Source organism: Danio aesculapii, chromosome 16 (assembly GCF_903798145.1).
Source record: "Danio aesculapii chromosome 16, fDanAes4.1, whole genome shotgun sequence".
Taxonomy (NCBI): domain Eukaryota; kingdom Metazoa; phylum Chordata; class Actinopteri; order Cypriniformes; family Danionidae; genus Danio; species Danio aesculapii.
Genome location: NC_079450.1, coordinates 8,954,658 through 8,981,157, shown reverse-complemented (window position 1 = coordinate 8,981,157; position 26,500 = coordinate 8,954,658). Strand labels below are relative to the sequence as shown.

Genomic DNA, 26,500 nt, shown 5'->3' with positions numbered 1-26,500 from the left:
AAAGAGAATGGTCTGAAAAAGAGAAAATATCCAGTGAGCGGCAGTTCTGTGGGAACAAATGCCTTGTTGATACCAGATGTAAGAGGAGAATGGCCAGAATGGTTCTAGCTGATAGAAAGGCAACAGTAACTCAAACAACCACTAGTTACAACCGAGGTATGCAGAAGAGTATCTCTGAATGCACAACATGTCAAACCTTGAGGCGGATGGGCTACAGCAGCAGAAAACCACACCGGGTGCCTCTTGACAGCTAAGAACAGGAAATTGAGCCTACTATTCGCACAGGCTGACTAAAATTGGACAATAGAAGATTAGAAAAACATTGCCTGGTCTGATGAGTCGTGATTTCAGCTGTGACATTTGGATGGTCGGGACAGAATTTGTTGTCAACACCATGAAAACATGGATCCATCCTGCCTTGAATCAACGGTTCAGGCTGGTGGTGGTGGTGTAATAGTGTGGGGGATATTTTCTTGACACACTTTGGGCTCATTTGAGCAATTGAGCAATTGAGTACCAATTGAGCATCATGTCGACACCACAGCCTGCCTTAGTATTGCTGCTGACCATGTCCATCCCTTTATGACCACAGTGTACCCATCTACTGACGGCTACTTCCAGCAGGATAACATGCCATGTCAAAAAGCGCGAATCATCTCAGACTGGTTTCTTGAACATGACAATAAGTTCACTGTTTTCAAATGGTCTCCACAGTCACCTGACTACATCCAATAGAGCACCTTTGGGATGTGGTGGAACGGGAGATTTGCATCATTGATGTGCAGCTGACAAATCTGCAGCAACTGCGTGATGCTATCATGTCGATATAGAGCAAAATCTCTGAGGAATATTTCCAGTACCTTGTTGAAACTATGCCACAAAGGATTAAGGCAGTTCTGAAGGCAAAAATGGGTCCAACTCAGTACTAGTAAGATATACCTAATAAAGTGCCAGGTGAGTGTATTTTTTAATGGTTTTCTTGGTTTTTCCTCTTTAGTTTAGGTTAGGTTCCAGTTTTGGCTTTGGTACTGACCGATCTAATGTTAATACAGAAATATATTAATGTAAATCATCCTTTAGGACATACTAATTTAAAAGAGAGGTTTGTGAAGAGTGTACTCATTTATGCATTTATTTAAGAGTATGAATTTACTAGATTTATTTAGTTATAGATTTGAGTGAAATGTTAGCATTTGTTATATCCTATAAACAACAATGTGATAAACTTGTTTAATAGGGAATGAGAACGAGTAAAAATAAATAAATGTTTTCATTTTTTGTCATTTAAAAGTAATATTATTTATACCAAATACTGATTTCTTAGTTAAAATGTAAAACACAGATATTGTGCAGTCTAAAAATAAATATAAACATTTCTGAAAACACTGCACTTTTTGTTATTTCATGCCTAAATGACAAGCTTTTTGTCTTTAAAATTGGGGAAAGAAATGTCATCACTTAGAATAAAACAAAATATAGAATCAGACAGAATAAACCAAAAAGATATATTGTACTGTACACTCTCAGAAATAAAGGTACAGGAGCTGTCAACGGGGCAGTACTTTTTTAAAAGGTACATATTTGTACCTGAATGGTCCATAATAGTACCTCAAAGGTACTTTTTAGGTACATTTGGGCACTAATAAGCACCTTTTTGGTACCACTGCGGACTAAATGGGTTCCAATATGTATCTTTTAAAAAGGTACTACCCCAGTGACGGCTCCTGTACCTTTATTTCTGAGTGTGTACAGTACAATATATATTTTTTTGTTATATCTTAGAGTGTATAGTGTTTTACTCAAACACCCACATATATTCCAAGCATGTTATATTTAAAACAATACAGACAACTTATGTAGAAAACTAAATCAAAAAATTAAAACAAACATTGTTTATGAAATGAATCACATCTCAGTGATTCTAAAATAGCATTGGTAAGGGACGCAATGTTATGTTATGTAATATGTGTGTGCTAAGTATTTTCCAGAGACAAGTATTTTTACATTTTTTTAACAGCTTGCCACAATGCCAACCATGTTTTCACATTTAAAACTTCGTTCAGGTTTGATTAAAGTCACACAGTGACAAATTAGTTATGAAAATATGTGAAAAACATTTATTTCTGCAGCTGACCTTTAAGTTAATTTTTTTACTGCCATTATTAGTTCATCTACAGAAATGTAAACTCATATAATTGTTTTTCACTCACACACTGATTTACCCAGTTTAGTGCATCTGTTAAAAAAAAGAATAATAATAATGTTACATTATTGGAAACTTTTGCACAATAATAATGTTAGCTGAAACTACTGGGGAAGTCATAAAATATAATAATTTGCAATTTAAAACTGCAGGCAAAAGTTCACATAACAACAATATACTATCTATGCATATTGTTTACATTTGCACCCAGCAATTTTAATGCAATATAAAAAAACACGCAAAAATGTAGGTGGAAACATGTTGTTTTACTTATTTGAGCTTTTTAAAAGTAGCTGCTTATAATAATGGGTATTGTGTGTGTTTATAATGGGCTTATAATAATGTGGATTTTTGATCCCTATTCTTGTTTAGATAAACTTTTAACAACATTTATATAATTTTGGCCAATATCCAATTTGCTTCCACCATGATTTTCAAGCATCAAAACAATAAGTGTATGTTCTCCCCATATGAAATGTCTTCTGTTTTATTTCATTTTCTAAACACACTGTAAAATAAAGACTATCATACTTTTCACAACGATTTACAGAATGCTCAGTAAAATGACATTCAGTGTAATGATAGTTAGGTGAAAATAACCTTGTCAGTAATATTCAGAACAAGAATTATTTGATGACATTAAATTACATTTTAAATATATATACTGTAAATCATCAAACCACTAGGTTTAATCAAAGTCCCTTTAAGGCAAGTCATTTCACTCGGCGGCCATCTTTAAAACACCTCTCGGGAAGTATGCTCGGGCATTCTGTCTGAATGGGGAAACATCAAATTATCCAAAACTGCTTGCCAAGCTTACGATTTAACAAAAATTAAACAACTGTGTCTTTAGTGTCGTTTCTAAACACCCTAATTACACAAAATCTGCAGAAACTCACATCTTGGCTGAGCCCCTCCCATGGAGGATTGTCAGTCTATGTTGATCGATGATTGGCTCCTGTACTAGAAGGTGTGCTTTATTCACCATATAGCGATCAATAACTGGCTCCTGTACTAGTAGGCGGGCTTTATTCACCATATTGACAGTTACACTTTTCCCCATTCAAAAATATACGAGTGACATGTCTTGTGTATTTTATAGTCTTTGGTTTAATCGAAGAGCTTACAATCACCAAAAGGCGACACTCAATAAAACGTTCCACTGCAACAGCAGCGCCCAGCGATTCCGCCATTCTGGGGTAAAATCGATCGGCCGTCTATTGGATCTTATTGCTGTCGTGATGGCAAGTAGCTGCTTTGTTTTTTTATTTATTCGTTTAAAAAGCTGAATTACAACCTGAAAGGCAACAGTACACCGCTTAAAATCATAGACTGGTGATCATCAGGACTTTTAATATTATTTTACAGACTTAATGTTTAATATATTAACCCTACTTGTTTTCTAAAAACTGTCACTTTTAGGTTAAATTACTTTAAATTACTTTAATTTAATAGTTTACGCACTGACATAATACATATTAATACTGACATGTTAATTAAATTAACATGACTTTCAAAATGGGATGTTGATAACAGATTAACAGCACTTTTTGTTAGAGTATTATGTTATAATAGTACATTTAAAAAGCTACTTTCTCCAAAATGATTTATTTTTTATTTTTATATATATTTTTATTCATGACTTTAATGCTGTCATTAGAAATCATGAAGGCCATACAAACTGCCAGAATGTGTTGTTTTTGTTGCGTATACTCATTTGTGCTTCACCCTAATTTGAGTAAAACAAAACAAAACAAAAATTGTAATTAAGTTATTTTGTTAATCTTACTTTTGTTATGTGTTAAACAGGTATTTTAGATATCAGATGTAATTAACTTAGTCTTGTTAACATTTTGGATTGGGATAACATTTTCATTGGGATATTGTTTAAAATGTTACTTTTGAAGGGGATGTACTCATTTTAACTCATATTTAACTCAGTATTTTAATTCACTCTGTCTAATGTTAGTTATCTGTGCTGTTGTTCTATTGGAATTTTCATTCCAAAATGGTGGCCACGTGACACTAGCGGCATCTAGTGGCTGTTTGGCAAATAACAACAGAGTGTCGCCTCTTGGTGATTCTATGCTCTTTGGTTTAATCCAGTCGACAACAGTTGTCTTAATCATTTGATCAATACATATATAATGAAACTCTTAGTATTATATATATATATAGAATCAAATTTCTGGTTTTTTACCCGCCTGGCTCGCAACAGTGTTATTCAGACAACTCACCCCCTTTGGGTAGGGAAAATAACAACAACTTTCCCTCACACTTCAGAGCACAGCATCTTCGGGAGTTGATTCATCTGGGATCTGCTACAGTGTTTGTCTTCTTTTTCTTTCTACAGTGTTTGTGGGTGGGGCCGGGGGTTTAAATTTTCCCCGATCTGCACGTGCAACAAATGGGTGGGGCTTGAGTTCCAATCGACATCACACCGGCATTCGAACCACTATGAGTAGTCTCTTTCATAGATGAATCAATAGCTTTAAACATGGCACACTTTCAAATTTAAGCCTTAGCTGGATATTTCACTTCACTTAGAGCTGTGTTACACACTGTATGGAAGGTCACTTTAAACAACAATTAATAACAGAATCATTTGTTCCCCATCACATTTAAAAATGTTGCATAATTTTTTATTAATAATGGAGCTTACTGTAAATTCCTCACTTGAAATACAGTATTTCATTCCAGTTTAAGAAAATGAATGGGAAATGCTTGAAATGTTCCCCTAATTATGTAAGGAGTATATAAACCATCCAAAAAAGTAAACAAAATGCAAGAACGATCCCGATCTTAACTAATTTTGGATTATCATATCATATATTATTTGGATTCTCAGTAGTGATTATTAAACCACACTGAACTGAGCTCAACTGAACTGAACTTAAACACTACAAACTGAACTACACTGTTCCTATTTACTGTGATCTTTTATGTGAAGCTGCTTTGACACAATCTACATTGTATAAGCGCTATACAAATAAAGGTGAATTGAATTGAATTGAACTAAAAGTTTCATAATTACTACACTGTAAAAAATAATATGAACTATTAGTTATGACAGCATATGTTTTTAATTCATTATAATGTATTAAACTAAGTTTATCAAGTTATGCAAGCAGTTTTAAATCAGTTTAACATAATATGAGTTCAATAGACTCATAAGTTTATTTTAATTTAGTTTAAAAGTTTTAGGACCCCAGGATTTTGTTTTACAGTGCACTAATACCAGTTGGTCTCCAGCACGTGTCAACATTAAAAACCTTTCTTCAGGATCTGCAGACTTTCTCCTGAAAACTAGTAAAGCCCTCCACAGACGGCGTGTTTCTAGTGAGACACCGCACAAGCTGCTAATCCTTCACACTTCAGGACACAATTGACAAAATCATTAGTCTCACAGTCTGCCTCGCTCTGACCTTAAAAAGTGGCCAGCCTAACAAGACCTGGGAATTGTGCGTGTCACGGTTTGCACAGCATTAATGTTCAGGTTGAGCTGGATGATTAATTATATAAATGATTAATCGCTGATTCTAACAGCCACACAATCTTAATTAATAAATGATTGCAGTTTGCATATGTTTATTAGACTTTTGATGACCATAAAATGCATTCAAATGTGTTTGAACCAGAGTTTATCGTCGTTGTCATTATGATTTTATTTATTAGTTACTATTATTTTTTTTTTATGAAACAAGTTTACTTTACTTTTTTGAAAAACTTTTTTTTTTTAATGAAACAGCTTACGTCTTTACTTAAAAAAAGTGCTATTACTAATGATAATCAGATATTCACACTGTAAAAAAAGAAACGTAAACATTTACGATAAAGAAATGACAGCTGTGGTTGCAGAAATTTAACTTAAATATTTGGACCGAATGTAAATTATTATTATTTTTTTTTTACATTTTACAGTAAATTACTGTATTTTAGATTTTGTTGGTCATACACTAATGTTTTGAAGTACTAACATCTACACAACATAACTTTCTAACACGGACAAAAATGCAACCATGAGCATACAGTTGAAGTCAGAATTATTACCCCCCCCTTTGAATTTTTTTGTCTTTTATAAAATTTTCCAAAAAATGTTTAACAGAGCAAGGAAATTTTCACAGTATGTCTGATAATATTTTTTCTTCTGGAGAAAGTCTTATTTGTTTTATTAAGGCTACAATAAAAGCAGTTTTTAATTTTTTAAAGCCATTTTAATGTCAAAATTATTAGCCCCTTTAAGCTAATTTTTTTCCAATAGTCTTCAGAACAAACCATCGTTATACAATAACATGCCTAGTTAACCTTACAACCTAGTTAAGCCTTTAAATGTCACTTTAAGCTGTATAGAAGTGTCTTGAAAAATATCTAGTCAAATATTATTTACTGTCATCATGGCAAAGATAAAATAAACCAGTTATTAGAAATGAGTTATTAAAACTATCATGTTTAGAAATGTTAAACTCTGAAATTCTGACTTCAACTGTATGTGGACGAGAAAGTCATATTATGAGCTGATGCTCATCACAATTTTTTCCTCAAAGATCTTCAGTGTCATTCACACAACTGCTAAACACCACTACAGTAACAGACATAAAATTAGTAATGTGTGGTTGAAATATGGTCAACTTACTTTCAGTTCAATTAAAATAAAAGTGTGGGAGAATCATGATCTCTATTTTAAACAAGTAAACCGTGACTAAGTTTTTCCAGAACCGCACAGAATTAATGATCGGCTTATAAATAAAGCTCATAACTCACCCTTGCAGCGAGGTCGCTCGTTCCTCCAGCTCCACGTCCCATTGGATGTGCAGTGAATGTGGGCGGGGCCGAGCCGGTAGTATCCAGCATTGCAGGTAAAAGCGACTTTAGTGCCGTATTCATAGCGTGAACCGTTGACTATCCTCCATTTACCGTGATCCAGAGTGAACGAGCCAATACTGGGACAAACCACCACTAAGAGAAAAACAAATAAAAGTGTTTGTATGTTTACAGCTTTACATGATCATTGAAAAGTTTGAAGTGGGTATGAGCTGTTGACTAAACCAAAAATTAAAATGTCAATTGAATCAGAGTAATAATGAACACAGATTCAAACTGTTATATTTACACATTTTAAAATAATAACAATAATGCGAAAATAATAAACAAAAATAAATACAAGAAAATAAGAAATTAAATTAACTAAAGACTAAATTCAAAATAAAACAACAAAAATATTTAATAAAATGAACTTATAACAGATTAAAACAAATTTAAATGCTACAAACATATTTATTATTATTATTAATAATAATAATAATAATAATAATAATAATAATAATAAATAATAATAAACAAAAATGCATACAAAAGAAAAACTAAATAAATTAAATAAAATAAAAATTTAATTCAAATTAAACTATTATATTTAATAATATAAACTTAAAAAGTACCAAAAATGAAACAAACTAAAACAAATTCAAATATAACATATTTAATAATGATAATAATAATATTAATAATAATGATAAACAAAACACATAAAAGAGAATAACTAAATAAACTAAGTTAAATAAAGATTAAATTGAAAACAAAACTACAAAATATAATAATAAATAATAATAAATATATAATATATATAATATATAATTTTATTAATATTTAATAGATAATGAGAATAACTAAATAAATTAAACAAAATAAAGATTAAATTAAAAACAAAGAAAAAATGAAAAAGCAGTCAACAAATAAGCCTAAAAACTAAAAATAAACTGCAAAACATAAATAAAATCATATCAATTAAAACTATACAGACATGTAAAAAAAAACAACTAATAAAAATGACAAAAACAGCAAAATAACCCAAACAATAACTAACAAACAAACTTAAACAACATATTTTTTCTAACCACAAACTCAACATAAAATTCATCTATTTAAATGTATTTCTGCGATCATTAGTCTCCATTTTCATGATTCTTTATAAATGATTCTGCTACTCAAAACACATTTAACAATATTCCAGTTTGTATAAACAGTCATACATTTCGATCAACAGAAAGATTACCAAGAATAAAAAGAAATAAAAAATCTCATGTAACACTAAATATAACCACTTTTAATTCAGTCAATCAAAACTAAAAAGACAGTGCGCATAAAACACATTTAACGGTATGATTAGCTAATAACATTGCTTTTTTTTATTACTAACAATAAAAATAAATAAATCTTATCTCAACATTAAATATAACCATTTTGATGAAACAAATCATAACTAAGACAGTGCGCATATGTAAATAATAGTATGATAAACGTATTATATTGTTGTTTTTTATTACCAACAAAAAAGAAATATACATCAAATCAAAACTAAAACCAAAACCTTAAAGACAGTGTGCATATGTAAATAACACTATGATTAGCTAATCAAATTGTTGTTTTTTTTGTTTTTTTATTACCAACAATAAAAGGAAATATAAATCTTTTCTAACACTAAATATAACCACCGTTGATTAAACCACAGATCAGGTCAAACTCAGCTCTGCACAGTTTAGTTCCAACCTTAATTAAACACATCTGATCAAACTAATTAGCCGCGTTTCCATTATCGCAGCCTGCCTTTTTTGGCCCACCGAATAGACTGATTTCACACGGCCGCCATTTTTAAAAGTGAAATCGTGGCTGTGGTGGGAAGAAACCCAGAAGTATCGTTAAGAATTACATAGGAACGTTGTGTACCTGGCCGTATATCTTATCAGCGAAGAGAAAATGACACAAATTTATCATTTCACTGCCTTCCGAGTGACCCGAAGGTCCGTTCTGAATGAATGGTGAAAATAAAAAGGGATATCAGAGCTCATTTTCAGCTAAGTTAAAGGAAATGGCTCTAGTTAGCTAACGTTTTCTTTCCCAAACACAAGTTTTAGATGCCATTTATCAAACTCGAGTTAATGAACTGATTCTTTCACTATATTAGACTTGTCACGATACTGAATTAAAAGAAAAACCATAAATTTCCCGTTAACATTTAAGGCACTGTTGATGGCTTTCTTAAAACAGCGCTGATTTGCTGTCGGGTTCACATGCTCAACAGAAATGCTTGTGATTGGCCGAGAAGGTCATCAGTTCACCCTCCGCTGTTTACCGAGCACAAACACAGACGAGCGATTTGCTTGATGACTTGACTGATCTTCACGGCTGCTTCGCGCTCCAGTGTCCGTGTATCTGTGTTTGCACTGGGTGAAGAGCGGTAAACTGATGAGCACTGGTGAATACTATGGTAAATCAGCGCTGTTTATGAACGCGCCCAGCGACGTTTGAATGATAGCTGGAAATGGACGTTTTTAAAACTTCAGTACCGGGACAACACTATTACAGACAACACGAGGGAGTGCTACAGAGGACTGCATTGTTTTACCGCTCACCGAGTTGCATAGGCTGAAGCAGGAAAGCGACCCCATGGTGTTTAACTAGTGCCATGAACTGAAGCCTAGGAGAACACTTGAGCATATTACCCTTAAAGTGATTGTGATGTTGTTTGATGCTAAATTGCTTTTAATTGTTTAAATCAAACTGAACTGAATGATATTAAAGTGATGTTTACACCATTTCTGCATTTTGAAATCTCGACAACAGCTGGAGGGTTATAGTCCACAGCATGTTACTGCAATGTTTACAGTGCTGGTCCTATACTTCCGGGTTTCTTCCCACCGCAGCCTAGCTTTACTTCTTTAAAATGGTGGCCGCATGAAATAAGCATATACCTTGGGCCAAAGAGGGCCAGCTGGGGCTTTGGGGTGGAGTAATAGAGAGGTGGCCCGAGTATGGTAAAGTTGGCGTGCCACCATTACAGTAGTTTTCCAATCACACAGGAGTACATGCTCCAAAAAAATTACAAATAAATAAGGGAAAGAAAAACATATAGCCATGGTCAGTTTAAGATAGACTATTCCATAAAACACTTTATAGGCTAGGGGTCTTTTTGATTATGATCACCCTTATGTTTCCCATTTAAATGTAAAGCTGTTTATATACAATAATAAAGTAGTTTTAATTTATAAGTGATATTTCTTTGCTGCGTCCTCCTTGAAGTTTCAATAACGCATAATAATCTTTACACCATATTAAAGATACAGCAGCCAGTAAAGGTTGTCGAGAGTTTAAAAGGTGTGTTTGTGCAGGATACGTGCTAGTTTAGATGCATGTATGTGTGTGAGAGACCAGTCAAAAGATTGCTTGACAGCTCTGTTGATGGAACGAACGGTTGAGTTTGTTTCTTTCTTTCTTTATTTCGGAGATAATACAAAACATGAATACAACAGAAAGATATAAAACTTTACACATTACGTGTCCACTTTTGTAGGCTCAAAACAATAGTGTCATATCTAGATAAAATAGCCTAAGCTTTATTGAAATCATTTAAAGAACTACAAATATCAGATATAATAAAATCACATTAAATAAATAAACCAATATAAAACAAACAAAAGCTAGAACAATGTAGGTATATACAATACAAATAAATTAAACCGTTTTAAGCCATTTGAAACTTACATTTTTAAGGCCAATATGAAACATTTTTTTTAGATATTTTCTAAAAACAATAAACAACAGAGGAGGTTTGAAATATCATTTATAAAGTATTTCGATACGATGATATTGATCAAATCGTGCATTTTTGGGTGAGTGAAACCAGAAATTCTGTCATCCAGTCCTGCGCAGTGCTGCTTTATAAACGGATTGAGGAAAAACTGCACATTAAAAAAAGTCTTCTATGTCCTCAAACAAATGTTTATGTTTTTATATGACGTGGCAAAATTTAAAAATTAAATTGTAAATGTAGAGCTTTATTAGTGGATAGCTGCTGAGCGCAACGAAATATAGCCTATATTTTATTACTTGCTCTTATGTCCTGAAACACTTAACACTTTACTTAAGATAACCGAATAATATGCAACAACCTTAAATGTATTCTCTTAAATTCCCAAAAAGACAGTCAGACAGTTGCAGCTCATTCAGAACGCTGCTGCCAGGATTCTGACCAGAACCAGGAAATCAGAGCACATCACACCTGTCCTCAGGTCTTTACACTGGCTCCCAGTTACATTCAGAATAGATTTTAAAGTATTATTACTGGTCTATAAATCACTAAATGGCCTCAATACATTACAGATATGCTCACTGAATACAAACCTAATAGATCACTCAGATCTTTAGGATCATATAAACTAGAAATTCCAAGAGTTCAGTCAAAGCAGGGTGAATTGGCTTTCAGCTACTAACAGCGCCCCTCACTGGTGGAATCAGCTTCCAGAAATTATCAGATGTGCTCCAACATTAGGCACATTCAAATCAAGACTGAAAACACATCTGTTTAGCTGTGCCTTTACTGAATGAGCACTGTGCTACGTCCTACAGATCGCACTATATTATGTCTTTCTTTTCTTTTTTATTCTTTTATAACCTGCTTTAACACATTTTAATCTGTTTTTAATCATTTTATTGTTTGTTTGTTTTTTTATTTTCTTATACTTGTCTTTTTTTATTCTTGTTTATGTAAAACACTTTGAATTGCCACTGTGTATGAAATGTGCTATATAAATAAACTTGCCTTGCCTTAAGTAAAGGGGAATTACCTATTAAGTGTCATATAGCCTTGGGAAAAACTCATGTTTTAGGTCTCTCTGGAGCATTTGGGCTGAATGTTTGACGGCGTCTATCAAAACGAGGATTTAATCAAATACATTCTATACTGAGTTATTACTGGAGAATTTCTGTGGTTTTATATAATGGATGGTGCACTGGCTCCCTCCGATATACGATGCCAACAGTCTGTCGGCGAGTAGCCTAAAGAAATATAATGAATGGAAATACACAGGCCTGTGTGTATTGGCATATAATATAATGCTGTACAGTAACGTGTCATTTGTTTGTTTCGGTTGTCTTCATTTTAATCATTTCGTGATGATGCAATGGTGTGCTCTATCTGCCTGACTCCCACTGGGTGGGTGTGTGTGATGTTTGATTTGGGGGACGTTCTTGGGGCGGGGTTTGCATGACATGCTGCGAGCTACTAGCTTGACAGCGGAAACGCCACATGATTTCAGCCTCACTGCTCAACCTCCCGTGCAATTGGCCCGGCCCAGCCCAATAAAAGCCCTGGTTCGCACTGGCCCGACAGTGGAAATGCAGCTACTGAGTCCTTCAGGCTTGTTTGAAACCTACAGGTAAGTATGTTGGAGTTGGGTCGGAACTAAACTATGCAGGGTTGCGGTCCTCCAGGAATTGACGTCGACACCCCTGAATTAAACCAATCAAAACTGAAAAGACAGTGCGAATAACTAACGGTATGATCAGCTAACTATATATATATATATATAACTATATACTGTACAGATCTGCCTTGAAGCTACCAAACACAAGCTAAACTATCCCCCCATATTGATTCTATGGTGGTGTTTAACATAAGCCACAGTGAGCAGATCGATATAATCACTTAAACCCTAATTTATAATGATAATAGCGAGCGGTGTGTGATCTCTCACCTGTGCAGCGGGGGATTTTATTATGGCTGCTCCAGGTGCCGTCTGCCTGACACACGGTGCTGGTCACTTCTTTAGAGGACAAGCGGAAACCGTCGTTGCAGAAATATGTGGCTCGAGTCCCTGCAGAATAATCCGCAGCCAGAACACCTCCGTTCACTGGAGCCACTGGCATCCCACAGGACACGGCTGAAAAAAAACACACACACAAACAGTCAATCATCAAAAGCTAAAAACTAAAGAAAGTGAAGTACTATAAGACTTATCATATGCATTTGTTTATATGGAAAAACATGTCTTTTTTTCACCAAAGAAGGCTCACACAAATTCCACAGGCATTTACTGATTAGATCAGGGCCTGGTGTGTGGACTTTGGGGGTTTTACGATGTGCTCACATGTTGATTGGTCAGATCGAATGTCTCAGTGTTTGGGCTTTAGTCACATGGTCAAGAAGGATACAAAATAGGTGGTTAAACGCTGCTTGTGTCTTTTCCTGGCCTGTCTTTTTCCTGCTCTGCTCCTCTCCTCCTCTAGAGTCTATCTTCTCTGACTCTTTGAGGCCTACTTGCTCTCTTTGGACATACTCACACTATGTACAGTTTCCTTGAACTGGGCCAAAGCACGCTTGTCCCCCCTCAAGTCTCCCCCGATGGCCCACACTCACATTACATTCAGGCCTGGGCACGCTTACGTCATTGATGATGCGCTGTTCAGAAGCACTCTCGCTCAGCACAGTGGAGATTTCTTTAGTTATATCGTTGTTTAAGTCATTTGATATGCAGTGACACGCAGTCAAATATTTTGCTGAACAGATCAGCCACTTTTGACGCTCATAAACAATCATAAAGTCCTCGTGCTTCAGGAATTAGGAGGTTTGCTGAAGGTGCGGAGCTTTCGTGCAGTGAGGGGTTTGCGTCTTTAATAAACTACGACAGTTTGCGTTCATTGAACGGTAAGAATGATTAATAAACGCATATGAAACAGTCGCTTAAAAGTCACGTCCCGCTTTCAGTTTCGGGCTTTGACGCGTTTTGCACTCACACACAAGCGTACCGCGCCAAAGCCCAAGAGAACCAGGCTCTGGCACACCTCTTCCAACCGGGCCAGGGCCGGCCAAGTGAACTGTGCCTGAGCCCGATTCAGAGCACTCACACTTCTCAAACGATCTGGGAAACGGGCCTGGGCACGGTTCGGATAGCATAGTGTGAGTAGGCCCTTTGTCTCTACCTCCCCCTGTCTCTCCTGTAACCATTGACTTCTATAGTAGGAAAAGCACATGCTATAGAAATCAATGGTGACAGGTGTCCAACATTTTTCAGAATATCTTCTTTTGTGTTTGACAGAATAAAGAAACTCAATGGTAAATCATCAATGACAGTTTTAATTTTGGTGTGAACTATCCCTTTAAGATTTTTTTAAAGGGGGATGAGCTACTCTATATGTCCTACCCAGTGTTCATGTTGCAAAATTTTAATTATACACTTTACCTACATTTAACATACTTTATATAGGCACAAAAAAGTTGTCCATTTAATTTGATACAAACTCAGGGTTAATTTATAACATAACTGCTGTTCCATCTGCAAGAGAAATTCCGATACAGATGCTTCCATTTACAATGGCAGTTTGTTCATATCCGTTTCCTCGTTAACCTATCCAGAAAAGCCAATTACAGCAGTAATTGGACTAAAGCATTGATGCACACACACCTTCTGTGGCTGGTTTCGCAGCAGATGAGGGCAGGTGAGGTCAATGCCATCGATTCAATTCCCACTGAGTGAACACTTTCTCTACAGAGACCATGTGCCAAAAAATGCGTATTTTTTATTTTTGTTTTTAAAAACTCATTAAAAGACTTTAAAAGTGGCAGTTTAATCCCTTTAATGAGTAAGAATCTCCACCTATACAAAAGGGGCATCATTTAGGAAGGAAAACAACTGCACCAACATTCGTGAGCAACAAAAAAAAGTGTCTTAGTTCTTTTTTTTTTGCATACTACCTTTATGCAGCCTATAATAAAACTTTACCGTGGTAGCACAATAGATGATGGATGGATGGATGGATGGAATGATAGCACACAATAGATAGAATGATGGACGAATAGATGGAATTTTTTAGATTAGATTTTTAGATTAGATTCAACTTTATTGTCATTACACATGTACAAGTACAAGGCAACGAAATGCAGTTTAGGTCTAACCAGCAGTGCAATAGCAGCAAGTGCAGGATACAGGTATAAGTTATAAAGTGCAGTTATAGAAAAACTATGGTGATATTTACAGATGGATGTACTATCAACATTATATACAGGTTGTATTAGCTATGAACAGATTTACAATAAATGAATATATGTACAGGATGCTATTAATAATCAGGAGTGTGCAGATAAACATAATTACAAATGTCCATGTGCAGTGGGTATGTACAGTTCAATAAATGAATCAGTGCAATGAATATGTGCAAACTTTAAATGTGCAAATGTTAAATAGTGCAGTGATTGTGAGGAGTATAAGTTAGAGGAATGTGGGGGGTGTATTGGGGAGGCAAAAGAGTCAGTGAGGGGCAGAGTTCAAAAGGGAGACAGCTCTGGGGAAAAAGCTGTTCCTCAGTCTGCTGGTTTTTGTCCGGGGGAGCCTGAAGCGTCTGCCGGAAGGCAGGAGAGAAAACAGTCTGTGAGCAGGGTGAGAGGTGTCCTTAAGAATACTGCGTGCTCGGCGCAGACAGTGTTTCTTCTGGATGTCCTCAATGGCTGGCAGTGTAGTCCCTGTGATGCGTTGGGCAGTTTTCACCACCCGCTGCAGTGCCTTACGCTCAGCAACAGAGCAGCTTCCATACCAGACTGTGACGCAGTTGGTCAGGATGCTTTCTATTGTGCAGCGGTAGAAGTTCACCAGGACGGCTGATGAAAGCTGGTTCTTCTTAAGTTGCCTCAAGAAGAATAGGCGCTGGTGAGCCTTCTTGACCAGGCTGGAGGTGTTGGTGGTCCAGGAAAGGTCCTTTGAGATGTGGGTCCCCAGGAACTTGAAGGATGAGACAGGCTCAACGGCCATCCCATTAATGTGGATGGGATCATGCGAGCCTGTTCGTCCCTTCCTGAAGTCCACAATGAGCTCCTTGGTCTTGCTGGTGTTAAGGAGCAGATTATTGTCGGTGCACCAGGTGGCCAGATGCTGTATCTCCTCCCTGTAGGCAGTCTCATCATTATTGCTGATTAGACCAATCACTGTGGTGTCATCTGCAAATTTGATGATGGTGTTGGATCTGTTCACAGGCCTACAGTCGATGGTAAAGAGAGAGTAGAGGAAGGGGCTCAGCACGCAGCCCTGGGGTACACCAGTGTTGAGTGTGACGGTGGTGGAGCAGATGTGGCCTGATCTAACATTCTGAGGTCTGTTAGTCAGAAAGTCTGCTAATGATAGCACAATAGCACAATGGATGAATAGATGGAATGACAGCACAATAGATGGATGGATGGAATTATAGCTCAATAGATGGATGAAATGATAGCACAAAGATGGATGGATGGAATGATAGCACAATAGATGGATGGATGGAATGATAGCACAGTAGATTAATGGATGGATTGACTGATGGAATAGCACAATAGATGGAAGGATAAAATTATAGCACAATATATTAATGGATGAATGGATGGACTGATAGATGGAATAAGAGCACAGATAGAAGGATTGATTGATTGATTGATAGATGGAATAAAAGCACAGTAGATGGATGGAATGAAAGAACAATAGATAGATGGATGGATGGATGGATGGAATGATAGCACAATGGATGGATGGATGGATGGATGGATGAACTGAAAGACAAAATACCAATAGTCAAAATGCAGTCACCGGCCACTTTATTAGGTACACCTGTCCAATTGCTTTTTAACACAAATTTCTAATCAGCCAATCACATGGCAGCAACTGAATGAATTTATACATGTAGACATGGTCAAGACGATCTACTGCAGTTCAAACTGAGCATCAGAATGGTGAAGAAAGGTGATTTAAGTGACTTTGAACATGACATGGTTGTTGGTGCTAGACAGGCTGGTCAGAGTATTTCAGAAACTGCTGATCACGCACAACCATCTCTAGAATGGTCTAAAAAACAGAAAATATCCAGTGAGCGGCAGTTCTGTGGGCACAAATGCCATGTTGATGCCAGAGGTCAGAAAAGAATGGCCAGACTGCTTCCAGCTGATAGAAAGGCAACAGTAACTAAAATAACCACTTGTTACAACCGATGTATGCAGAAGAGCATTTCTGAATGCACAACACTTCCAACCACGAGGCGAATGGGCAACAGCAGCAGAAGACCACACTGAGTGCCACTCCTGTCAGCTAAGGACAGGAAACTGAAGCTTCAATTTGCACAGGCTTACCAAAATTGGACAATAGAAGATTGGAAAAGTGTTGCCTGGTCTGATGAGTCTCGATTTCTGTTGCAACATTCGGATGATAGGGTCAGAATTTGGCATAAACAACACGAAAGCATTGATCCATTCCGCCTTGTACAATGGTTCAGGCTGGTGGTGGTGGTGTAATGGTGTCAACGTCACAGCCAACCTGAGTATTGTTGATGTCCATCCCTTTATGACCACAGTGTAACCATCTTCTGATGGCTACTTCCAGCAGTATAACACGCCATGTCATAAAGCATGAATCATCTCAGACTGGTTTCTTGAACATGACAATGAGTTCACTGTACTCAAATGTCCACCACAGTCACAAGATCTCAATCCAATAGTGCACCTTTGGGATGTGGTGGAACGGGAGATTCACATCATGGATGTGCAGCCGACAAATCTGCAGCAACTGCGTGATGCTATCATGTCAATATAGAGCAAAATCTCTGAGGAATATTTCCAGTACCTTGTTGAATCTATGCCATGAAGGATTAAGGCAGTTCTGAAGGCAAAAGGGGGTCCAACCCGGTACTAGTAAGGTGTACCTAATAAAGTGGCCGGTGAGTGTAACCAGTGTTTGTATAATAAAATACAATTACTCTGCTTCTCTAAATTTCTTTATACAGAACTGTTAAGTTTATGTACTGTACATTAAGGCAAGGATATTATAAGTAACTGTAAGTTATATAAAACTACAAATTAGTTGCTCTTCTTTCTTTCTTTAGCAGAAAACTTAATTGCAAGTCAAAATTAAGTACTTCGTCACTAATTACCCCCAACACTGACTGATGCCACTGTTAGTTTTGTGATCTTGTGCTAAAGAAGCCTACATTATGGAGCTAAATATAGACACTACCATATGATAAAAAAATATCATGGTGTTTTGCATTGATTTTAGATGACAAACACTAAAACTTCCACTAATTTGCTCTCTTAAACATTTATTTTAGCTCCTAATTTGCATTTTTAATTGTGTAGATAATCAAATCATAATTAGTGAAGCTAATTAATAAAATGGCTGAGCTTGTTCACACATTTATAAAGGTTTTTTTTAAACCGTAAACACATGTACATTTATTTATAAAATAAAAATTCAACGCATTTTTTGTGACCTCATCAAGTCAAGCATTGAACAAAACGTCTAAAAATGCTCATGTGTGAGCAAACAAGATTGTAATTAGCTAAAAAAAGTAATTAAACAGATGGTAAAGGTGCTGGAGTTTGCTCAAAGCCACATCAATACAGCAACGGAACATAATAGGGTGTCCAATTACCGAGTGCTGCAATCCTGATCGAATAAATCCACAATCCAAGACAAAGGGGCTCATATTAACGTTAATAAAAGCTACGCAGAAAGCATTCAACAGGATTAATTAGCAGAAAATAAAGAGAGGATTGATCAGGGATGTCGGCATCTGACACAGCCTGTGCCTGCAGGATCAGTTCAATATCAGGAGCAATCCAAATCAACACAAACACATCACATCTGAAGAAGCATACCTTTATTAAATGTTTTAATTATGCAAGTCTTTGATATGGTACTTGCTAATGAATGTCAAGCAAAATCAACAACGCTGAGAATATTGGTGTGTTTAGGTAAATTAATCATCAAAAGTTAAACAGAAATGTATAATCTGGGTGAACTATTCCTTTATTACTCACTTTCATGTTGTGAACACCTTCTTTAATTTGATAGATATTAAATAATGATCTACCAATTACCGCTCCACAGTTTCAGAATCTTAATTGAAATACGAATGAATAAACCTTTAGTTTTTGGCTTTGTTGTTTTCTAGTGGTATTTAGATTTGTGATTTTCTGACAGCTTTTTGGCCAGACTGCACTTCTGTTGTTGATATTGTCTCTGGATTCTGGTATATTATATAAAGAAGAAAAAAACATATACGGTATGTATGCATTTATTTATTTTCTTATACCTGCAAAAAGCACAGACACATAAGACTAATAATAATAGAAGTGCTGCCAATAGAATTATAGACAGACAGACAGACAGACAAACACACACACACAGAAAGAAGGACAGATAGACAGAACAATGATAGAACAATAGAACAAAAGATGGATGGATGGATGGAATGAGAGCACAATGGATGGATAGAATAATGGATGGACGGAATGATGGATAGATGGAATGATGGACGGAATGATAGAACAATGAATGGATGGTTGGATGGATGGATGGATGGAATGATAGCAGAATGGATGGATGGACAGAATGACAGATAAATGCATTGATGGATGGATGGATGGATGGATAAAAGATTGGATGGATGGAATGATAGCACGATGGATAGATGGATGGATAGAAGGATGGATGGATGGATGGATGGATGGAATGATAGCACAATAGACAGATGGATGAATTAATGGATGGATGGATGGATGGATGGATGGACGGATGGAATGATAGTACAATTGATGGATGGACAGAATGACAGATAAATGGATGGATGGATGGATGGATGGAATGATAGAACAATAGATGGATGGTTGGATGGATGGATGGACGGAATGATGGCACAATTGATGGATGGACAGAATGACAGATAAATGGATTGATGGATGGATGGATGGATAAAAGATTGGATGGACGGAATGATAGCACGATGGATAGATGGATGGATAGAACGACAGATGGATGGATGGATGGAATGATAGCACAATAGACGGATGGATGAATTAATGGATGGATGGTAGTTCAAAAGAATGATAGCACAGTAGATGGATGGATGGATGGATGAATGGATGGAATAACACAATAGATAAATAGATGGATGGATTGATGGCACAATGGATGGATGGATGGATGGATGGATGGATGGATGGATGGATGGATGGATGGATGGATGGACAGAATGACAGGTATGTGATGGATGGATGGAATGATGGCACAGTGGATGGATGGATGGACCGAACGACAGATATATGAAGGATGGATGGATGGACGGACGGACGGACGGACGGACGGACGGACGGACGGACGAATAGATAGATAGATAGATAGATAGATAGATAGATAGATAGATAGATAGATAGATAGATAGATAGATAGATAGATAGATAGATAGATAGATAGATTACCTTGACATGCAGGCACAGAAGAATCCCAGGCCAGAAAGCCGATCTCTGTCCTCCTGCAGACGGCCATGTTTTTCCCGATGAGTCTGAATCCGCGGTCGCAGGCCCAGCGGACCACACTGTTCACATGTCCACCCGTCTGGCTGAGCACGAAGCCATGCTGAGGAGAGTCTGGAGTGCTGCAATACATGGCTGAAGACCAGAGCATGCTTCATTGCACACACGCACATTATACTATAACATCCATACATCAACTACTGCACTACTGTAGCTCAACATACTTTCACCACAATTTAACGTGTTAGTACAACTAACCAAACAATAACTATCATGGATTATTATTATGTTGGCTTTCTCACTGTTATACTATTTAGATGTATTGTTATTATCAACCTTTATGCAACAGTTCCGTCTGGTTCTTGAATCTGATTGGCTGATAGCCATGTGATATTCTGCAAATAACAGCACTTGTACTGCATCTTTACCCTTCAGTATTACTCCGCCCACATACAGCGTCAAGCAGAGGACACTATACAGTTATAAATATTGCTGCTGTTGGACAACAATGTACTTTTGAAGCTTTTTTTAGTTGAGAATGTAGTTGTTTAGTTTGCTACTCTGCAGTTTATTTATAAGGATATAGTGCCTATTTTAAAATATGTAAAATTTTGGAGCATCGGATTCCGTGCATTGACCGCCATCAGCTATGGCTCCAGATGGCTAGACCTCTACTGCACCTTTGTCCCACACTCATTTCAAAGGAGCGCTACCCTGTACTAAAATGGCGGCTCTACTGATAGGTGAAACTTAATATACAGTGCATCTGGAAAGTATTCATAGCGCTTAACTTTTTCCACATTTTTTTTTGTTAGAGCCTTATTCCAAAATGGTTTAAATTCATTTATTTCCTCTAAATTCTACACACAATACCCCATAATGACAATGTGACAAAAGAGTTTTTGAAATTGTGGCAAATTTATTAAAAATAAAACACCTGAAAAATCACATGTACAGAAGTATTCACAGCCTTTGCTCAATACTTTGTTGATGCACCTTTGGCAGCAGTTACAGCCTCAAGTCTTTCTGAATATGATGCCACAAGCTTGGCACACCTGTCTTTGGGAATTTTAGCCCATTCCTCTTTGCAGTACTTCTCAGGCTCTATCAGGTTGGATGGGAAGCGATGATGTATTTCCTGATCTCTCCAAGGATGTTCAATAGGGTTTAGGTCTGGGCTCTGGCTGGGTCACTCAAGGACATTCACTGAGTTGTTGTGAAGCCACTCCACTGATATTTTGGGTCATTGTCCTGCTGGAAGATGAACCGTCGCCCCTGTCTGAGGTCAAGAGCACTCTGAAGCAGGTTTTCATTCAGGATGTCTCTGTACATGGCTGCATTCATCTTTCCCTCTATCCTGACTAGTCTTCCAGTTCCTGCTGCTGAAAAACATCCCCATGTAGGGATGGTATTAGCCTGGTGATGAGTGGTGCCTGGTTTTCTCCAAACGTAACGCCTGTCATTCACTGCAAAGAGTTTAATTTTAGTCTCATCAGACCAGAGAATTTAGTTTCTTATGGTCTGAGAGTCCTTCAGACGCCTTTTGGCAAATTCCTGGTGGGGAGTGGCTTCTGTCTGGCCACTCTACCATACCGGCCTGATTGGTGAATTGCTGCACAGATGGTTGTCCTATTGTAAGTTTCTCCTCTATTCACAGAAGAACACAGGAGCTTAGACAGAGTGACCATCGGGTTATTGATCACCTCCTAACTAATGCCCTTCTCCCCCGATCACTAGATTAGATGGCCGGCCAGCTCTAGGAAGAGTCCTGGTGGTTGTAAACATCTTCCACTTACGGATGATGGAGGCCACTGTGCTCAACTTTCAGAGCAGCAGAAATTTTTCTGTAACCTTCCCCAGCCTTGTGCCTCGAAATAATCCTGTCTCGGAGGTCTACAGACAATTCCTTTGTCTTCATGCTTGGTTTGTGCTTTGACATGCACTATCAACCCTGGGACCTTATATAGACAGGTGTATGCCTTTTCAAATCATGTCTAACCCACTGAATTTGCCACAGGTGAACTCCAATCAAGCTACTGAAACATCTCAAGAATGATCAGTGGAAACAGAATGTACCTGAGCTCAACTTAGAACTTCAAGGCAAAGGCTGTGAATACTTCTGTACGTGTGATTTTTCAGGTTTTTTATTTTTAATTAATTTGCAACAATTTAAAATATTTTTTTTCACATTGTCATTATGGGGTATTGTGTGTAGAATTTTGAGGAAATAAATGAATTTAATGCATTTTGGAATAAGGCTGTAACATAATAAATGTGGAAAAGGTGAAGCGCTATGAATACCATCCGGATGCACTTTAAATGTCTATGGTAGGAACCTGCATATTGGCTCAATTGACTCATGCTAGCAAAACGGGACTTCCTGTGTACTACAAATGCTAACAGTGATTAGTCAAATGCTAATAATGATTATCTACATGCTAATAACGATTGGCTACTTCCTAATAATAAATTGCTAAGTGCAATCACATATACTAGAAAAGCCTACTAAGTAGTAGGATTTGATCAAACACGTAAATGAGGCTTGCCAATTAACAACCCAGTTTAAGTTAGTAACTGCCTAGTAGCCACCTATCAACCACTTATGAACCACTGTGCTTTCTGTCAACTGCCATTCCCAATTTAAGCGCAGTCATGTTGGCTTTCTCAAGCCAACAAAACTTCATTTCCCATAATTCTCTGCAGTAGCAGAATGAATAACAGCAAACACATCAGTTTACTTGCTTTCGTGTTTGTTGCTTTAGCTATATAAAACATGTTGTGTCTGTTTGGAAAAGAGATATGAAATTGCACAATGCATGTACTGTATTTTATTTATGCACACTTAAATGAAAACTCCAGAATGTGTGTGTGTCTCCCCAGGAGGCTCTGAAAGCATCTTTATTCTGCAGCACACAGATGCTTCATTATATCCTTTGCAGTAAAATAATGAACTTTCTAAACCTAAAAACATGTTTGTGCTTTATGCGCATCCCACAACAAGCGACAGATACAAAACAACACTTACTTTACCATTCTGACTGAAACCAGATGATTTCTGTCATTTCAGTCCACCAGATGCTTTCCTCCACATGCACTGATTCTTATTTTTAACATGTGGATTTGAAGTTTTTATATCTCCCATTGTGATATATCAATACACTGTAATGCAATTTCTCACACGTGAATCAGTGTTATTTTACTGCCACTCAGGTAATATAGTGGCATATTCTGGCTCATTTAAAATTTAATCAGATTTTGTCATTTTCATTTTTTTATTTCAAAATTTATTTTATTCTATTGTTATTTATATTAGATTTATTTATTTATCTATATTAGATTATTATATTACATTTTATTATTATTTTCTTTATTATTATAAATTTTTGTGGTTCATTTTAAATTTAATCAGATTTTGTCCTTTTCGTTTTTTTATTTCACATTTATTTAATATTATTTAATTGTATTTTTTATTTATATTAAATGTATTTATTTATTTAGCTATTTGGATTATTGTATTATATTTCATTGTAATTTTTATTTTTTTTGCATTTTTATTATTATGCATTTATTTATATACATTTTCTGGTACATTTTAAAATTTGTTTTTGTCTTTTCATTATTATTTAATATTTAATTTTTTATTTCACATTTATTTTATTTTTATTTATATTATATAGTTTTTAATTATATTAATTTATATTTGTATTACATTTTTCATTTCACATTTATTTAGTTTTATTTTTTATTTATATTATTATATTTACTTCTAATTTACTAATCATTATTATTAATTTTCTGGTTTATTTTAAATTTAAATTGTCGTTTTCACTTTTTATTTAACATTTATTTATTTATTTATTAATTTATAAATAGTTTTTCTTATTTATTACACCTTACGTATACACAGATTTTTATTCATAAGTAAAAACTGGCTAAAATAGATTCATGGTTTCAGTTTCCAGCATTTAGTTTGATGGTGTTGGTTTATTTGTGTGCTCAAGTGAGTATTTTTATGCACATTTGGACTATTCTATATGCATCTTGGTGTTTCCATCCAGCATTTTGTTTATGCATTGCCCCTTGAATTTGCATAAAACTGTGTAGATGGAAACCCGGTTACTGTGGGAGTTTAGTTTTACCTACATGCCGCATAAACAGGATGTGTAAAACAGGCCTAAAATGTGACCTGTGACATACATATTAGCATAATGTCAACCCTCCCATTTTTCCTGGGATTCTCCAGTATTTTACAGTTCTATCCTGCTATCATCCCGTGAAGGTATTTTCAGGTATTTTCAGTCTTTCTCTGAAGGGTGGCAATAAACATTAAAGAGCTGATCAAACAGACAAAACAGCCATATAGCGGTGCCTGACTAACAGCTGACTCGATTCATAGTGATAAATAGACGCTGTTTCTCAAATGGATTCTGTACATGCGATTTGAAGCAGAGCGAAAGTCTGGGTTTTGGGTGAGTGGTTAAACAGACATAAACACATAATTAATAATAATAACATCTAAAGATGTCGATCTTTGTGTTTTTTTTTTTCGAATACAACAAATTTTGTCCAAAATGAGCTGAAAATTAGAAAAGCAATCGAATGCTTTCATTATAACGTCAGATGTGTGCATTTTTAAAGTGACACCTCTGTTATTTAATGTAATCAAATGAAAAAATCTAAATAAATAAGAGATTCATTCGCTGCTCTTTAATCAGTGTAAAGTTGTGCGCATCCCACAACAAGCGACAGATACAAAACAACACTTAGTTTACCATTCTGACTAAAACCAGATGATTTCTGTCATTTCAGTCCACCAGATGCTTTCCACTACATGCACTGATTCTTATTTTTGCTGCTCTTTCGCTGCTCTTTAATGTGTAAGTTATACAGTGATGATTAATAAGATTTGATAACTTGATTCTATTTGGTTATACTAGCTAGTAATTTTAATAAGCTTAACGGTTTGTTAATTTATTTGCTGCTAATGTATACTATTTATTTTTTTCTTTTGTAAACAATAATAATAATAATAATAATAATAATAATAATAATAATAATAATAATAAATAATAATAATAATAACTAATAATAAATAATAAATAATAATAATAATAATAATAATAATAATAATAATAATAATAATAATAAATATTAATATTAATAATAATAATAATAAATAATAATAATAATAATAAATAATAATAATAATAATAATAATAATAATAATAATAATAAAACATATTACTGACCTGTTTATTTACAATGAAACAGCTCCAGAAGAACGGATTTAGTAATTTAGGGATTTTTTTTTATGAGGAGTGTGGGGGGGGGGGGGGGGGGGGGTAATCGCATATTATGGTGGGCATATCCCTTATTTTCACATCCCAATGTTGACAGGTATGATATTTCTCAAATATACAGTAAAATCTGATTAAAGGTTTTATTATTAATGTATCAGTTACATTTGTTGCATACAAATACACAAGACATTTGGACACAAAGACGTGGACAGATGAGACATACAGTGGACTTGGACACGTGTGTCATGAGCGGGACAGACAAAAGGTGACGAGAGACACACACAGAACTGAAAGAGTTACCGATGCGGGATACATACTTTGATACTCACCCACGTAAGTGATACGAAAGCCCTTTTTGTTGGTGCCGTGATCAGACGACCAGCGCAGGAACAGCTGGTGACCCGTGGTCGTGATGTTGAAGGGCACGCTGAGATCTCCACTCAACACGGCCAGACTCTGACTGTAGATATTAGGTCCTGCAGAAATGAATGAATAAATGAAGGAATGAATAAGAACAATTTACAACAATAACAATACTATTTTATCCCTTATAAAAATATGAAAAATAATTCATTCAAAATTGTTTCAGACAATATATAAAATAAATAAATAAATGAATAAATAAATAAAATGAATAAATGAATAAATAAATAAATAAATAAATACATAGACTCTAATATCCCTTTTATAAATTTTAAAATAAAATAATATTTTTAAAAAATAGTTTAAATTAAAATCAAGAAAAAACACTTAACCTGGCGTAAACTGCACATAAAATAAATGAACAAACAAACAAACAAACAAACAAATAAATAAATAAATGACAGCAATTTATAACATTAACAAAACTAATTTATCCTTTTAAAAAGTTATGTCAAATATTATTTTAAAAAGTTCTAATGA

General features: G+C 35.6%; 1 protein-coding gene across 1 annotated transcript in view; it reads right to left on the bottom strand.

Moving 5' to 3' along the window:
• The window catches only part of csmd3a (CUB and Sushi multiple domains 3a), a 685,206-nt gene that overhangs the window by 188,648 nt on the left and 470,058 nt on the right, over positions 1 to 26,500 (bottom strand). Inside the window, exons 48-51 of the mRNA XM_056474744.1 lie at positions 25,915 to 26,073; positions 20,244 to 20,432; positions 12,730 to 12,915; positions 6,965 to 7,159 (exon numbers count right to left, since the gene is read on the bottom strand). Coding sequence (XP_056330719.1) covers positions 6,965 to 7,159; positions 12,730 to 12,915; positions 20,244 to 20,432; positions 25,915 to 26,073 — 729 coding nt within the window. The remainder of the gene's footprint in view (positions 1 to 6,964; positions 7,160 to 12,729; positions 12,916 to 20,243; positions 20,433 to 25,914; positions 26,074 to 26,500) is intronic.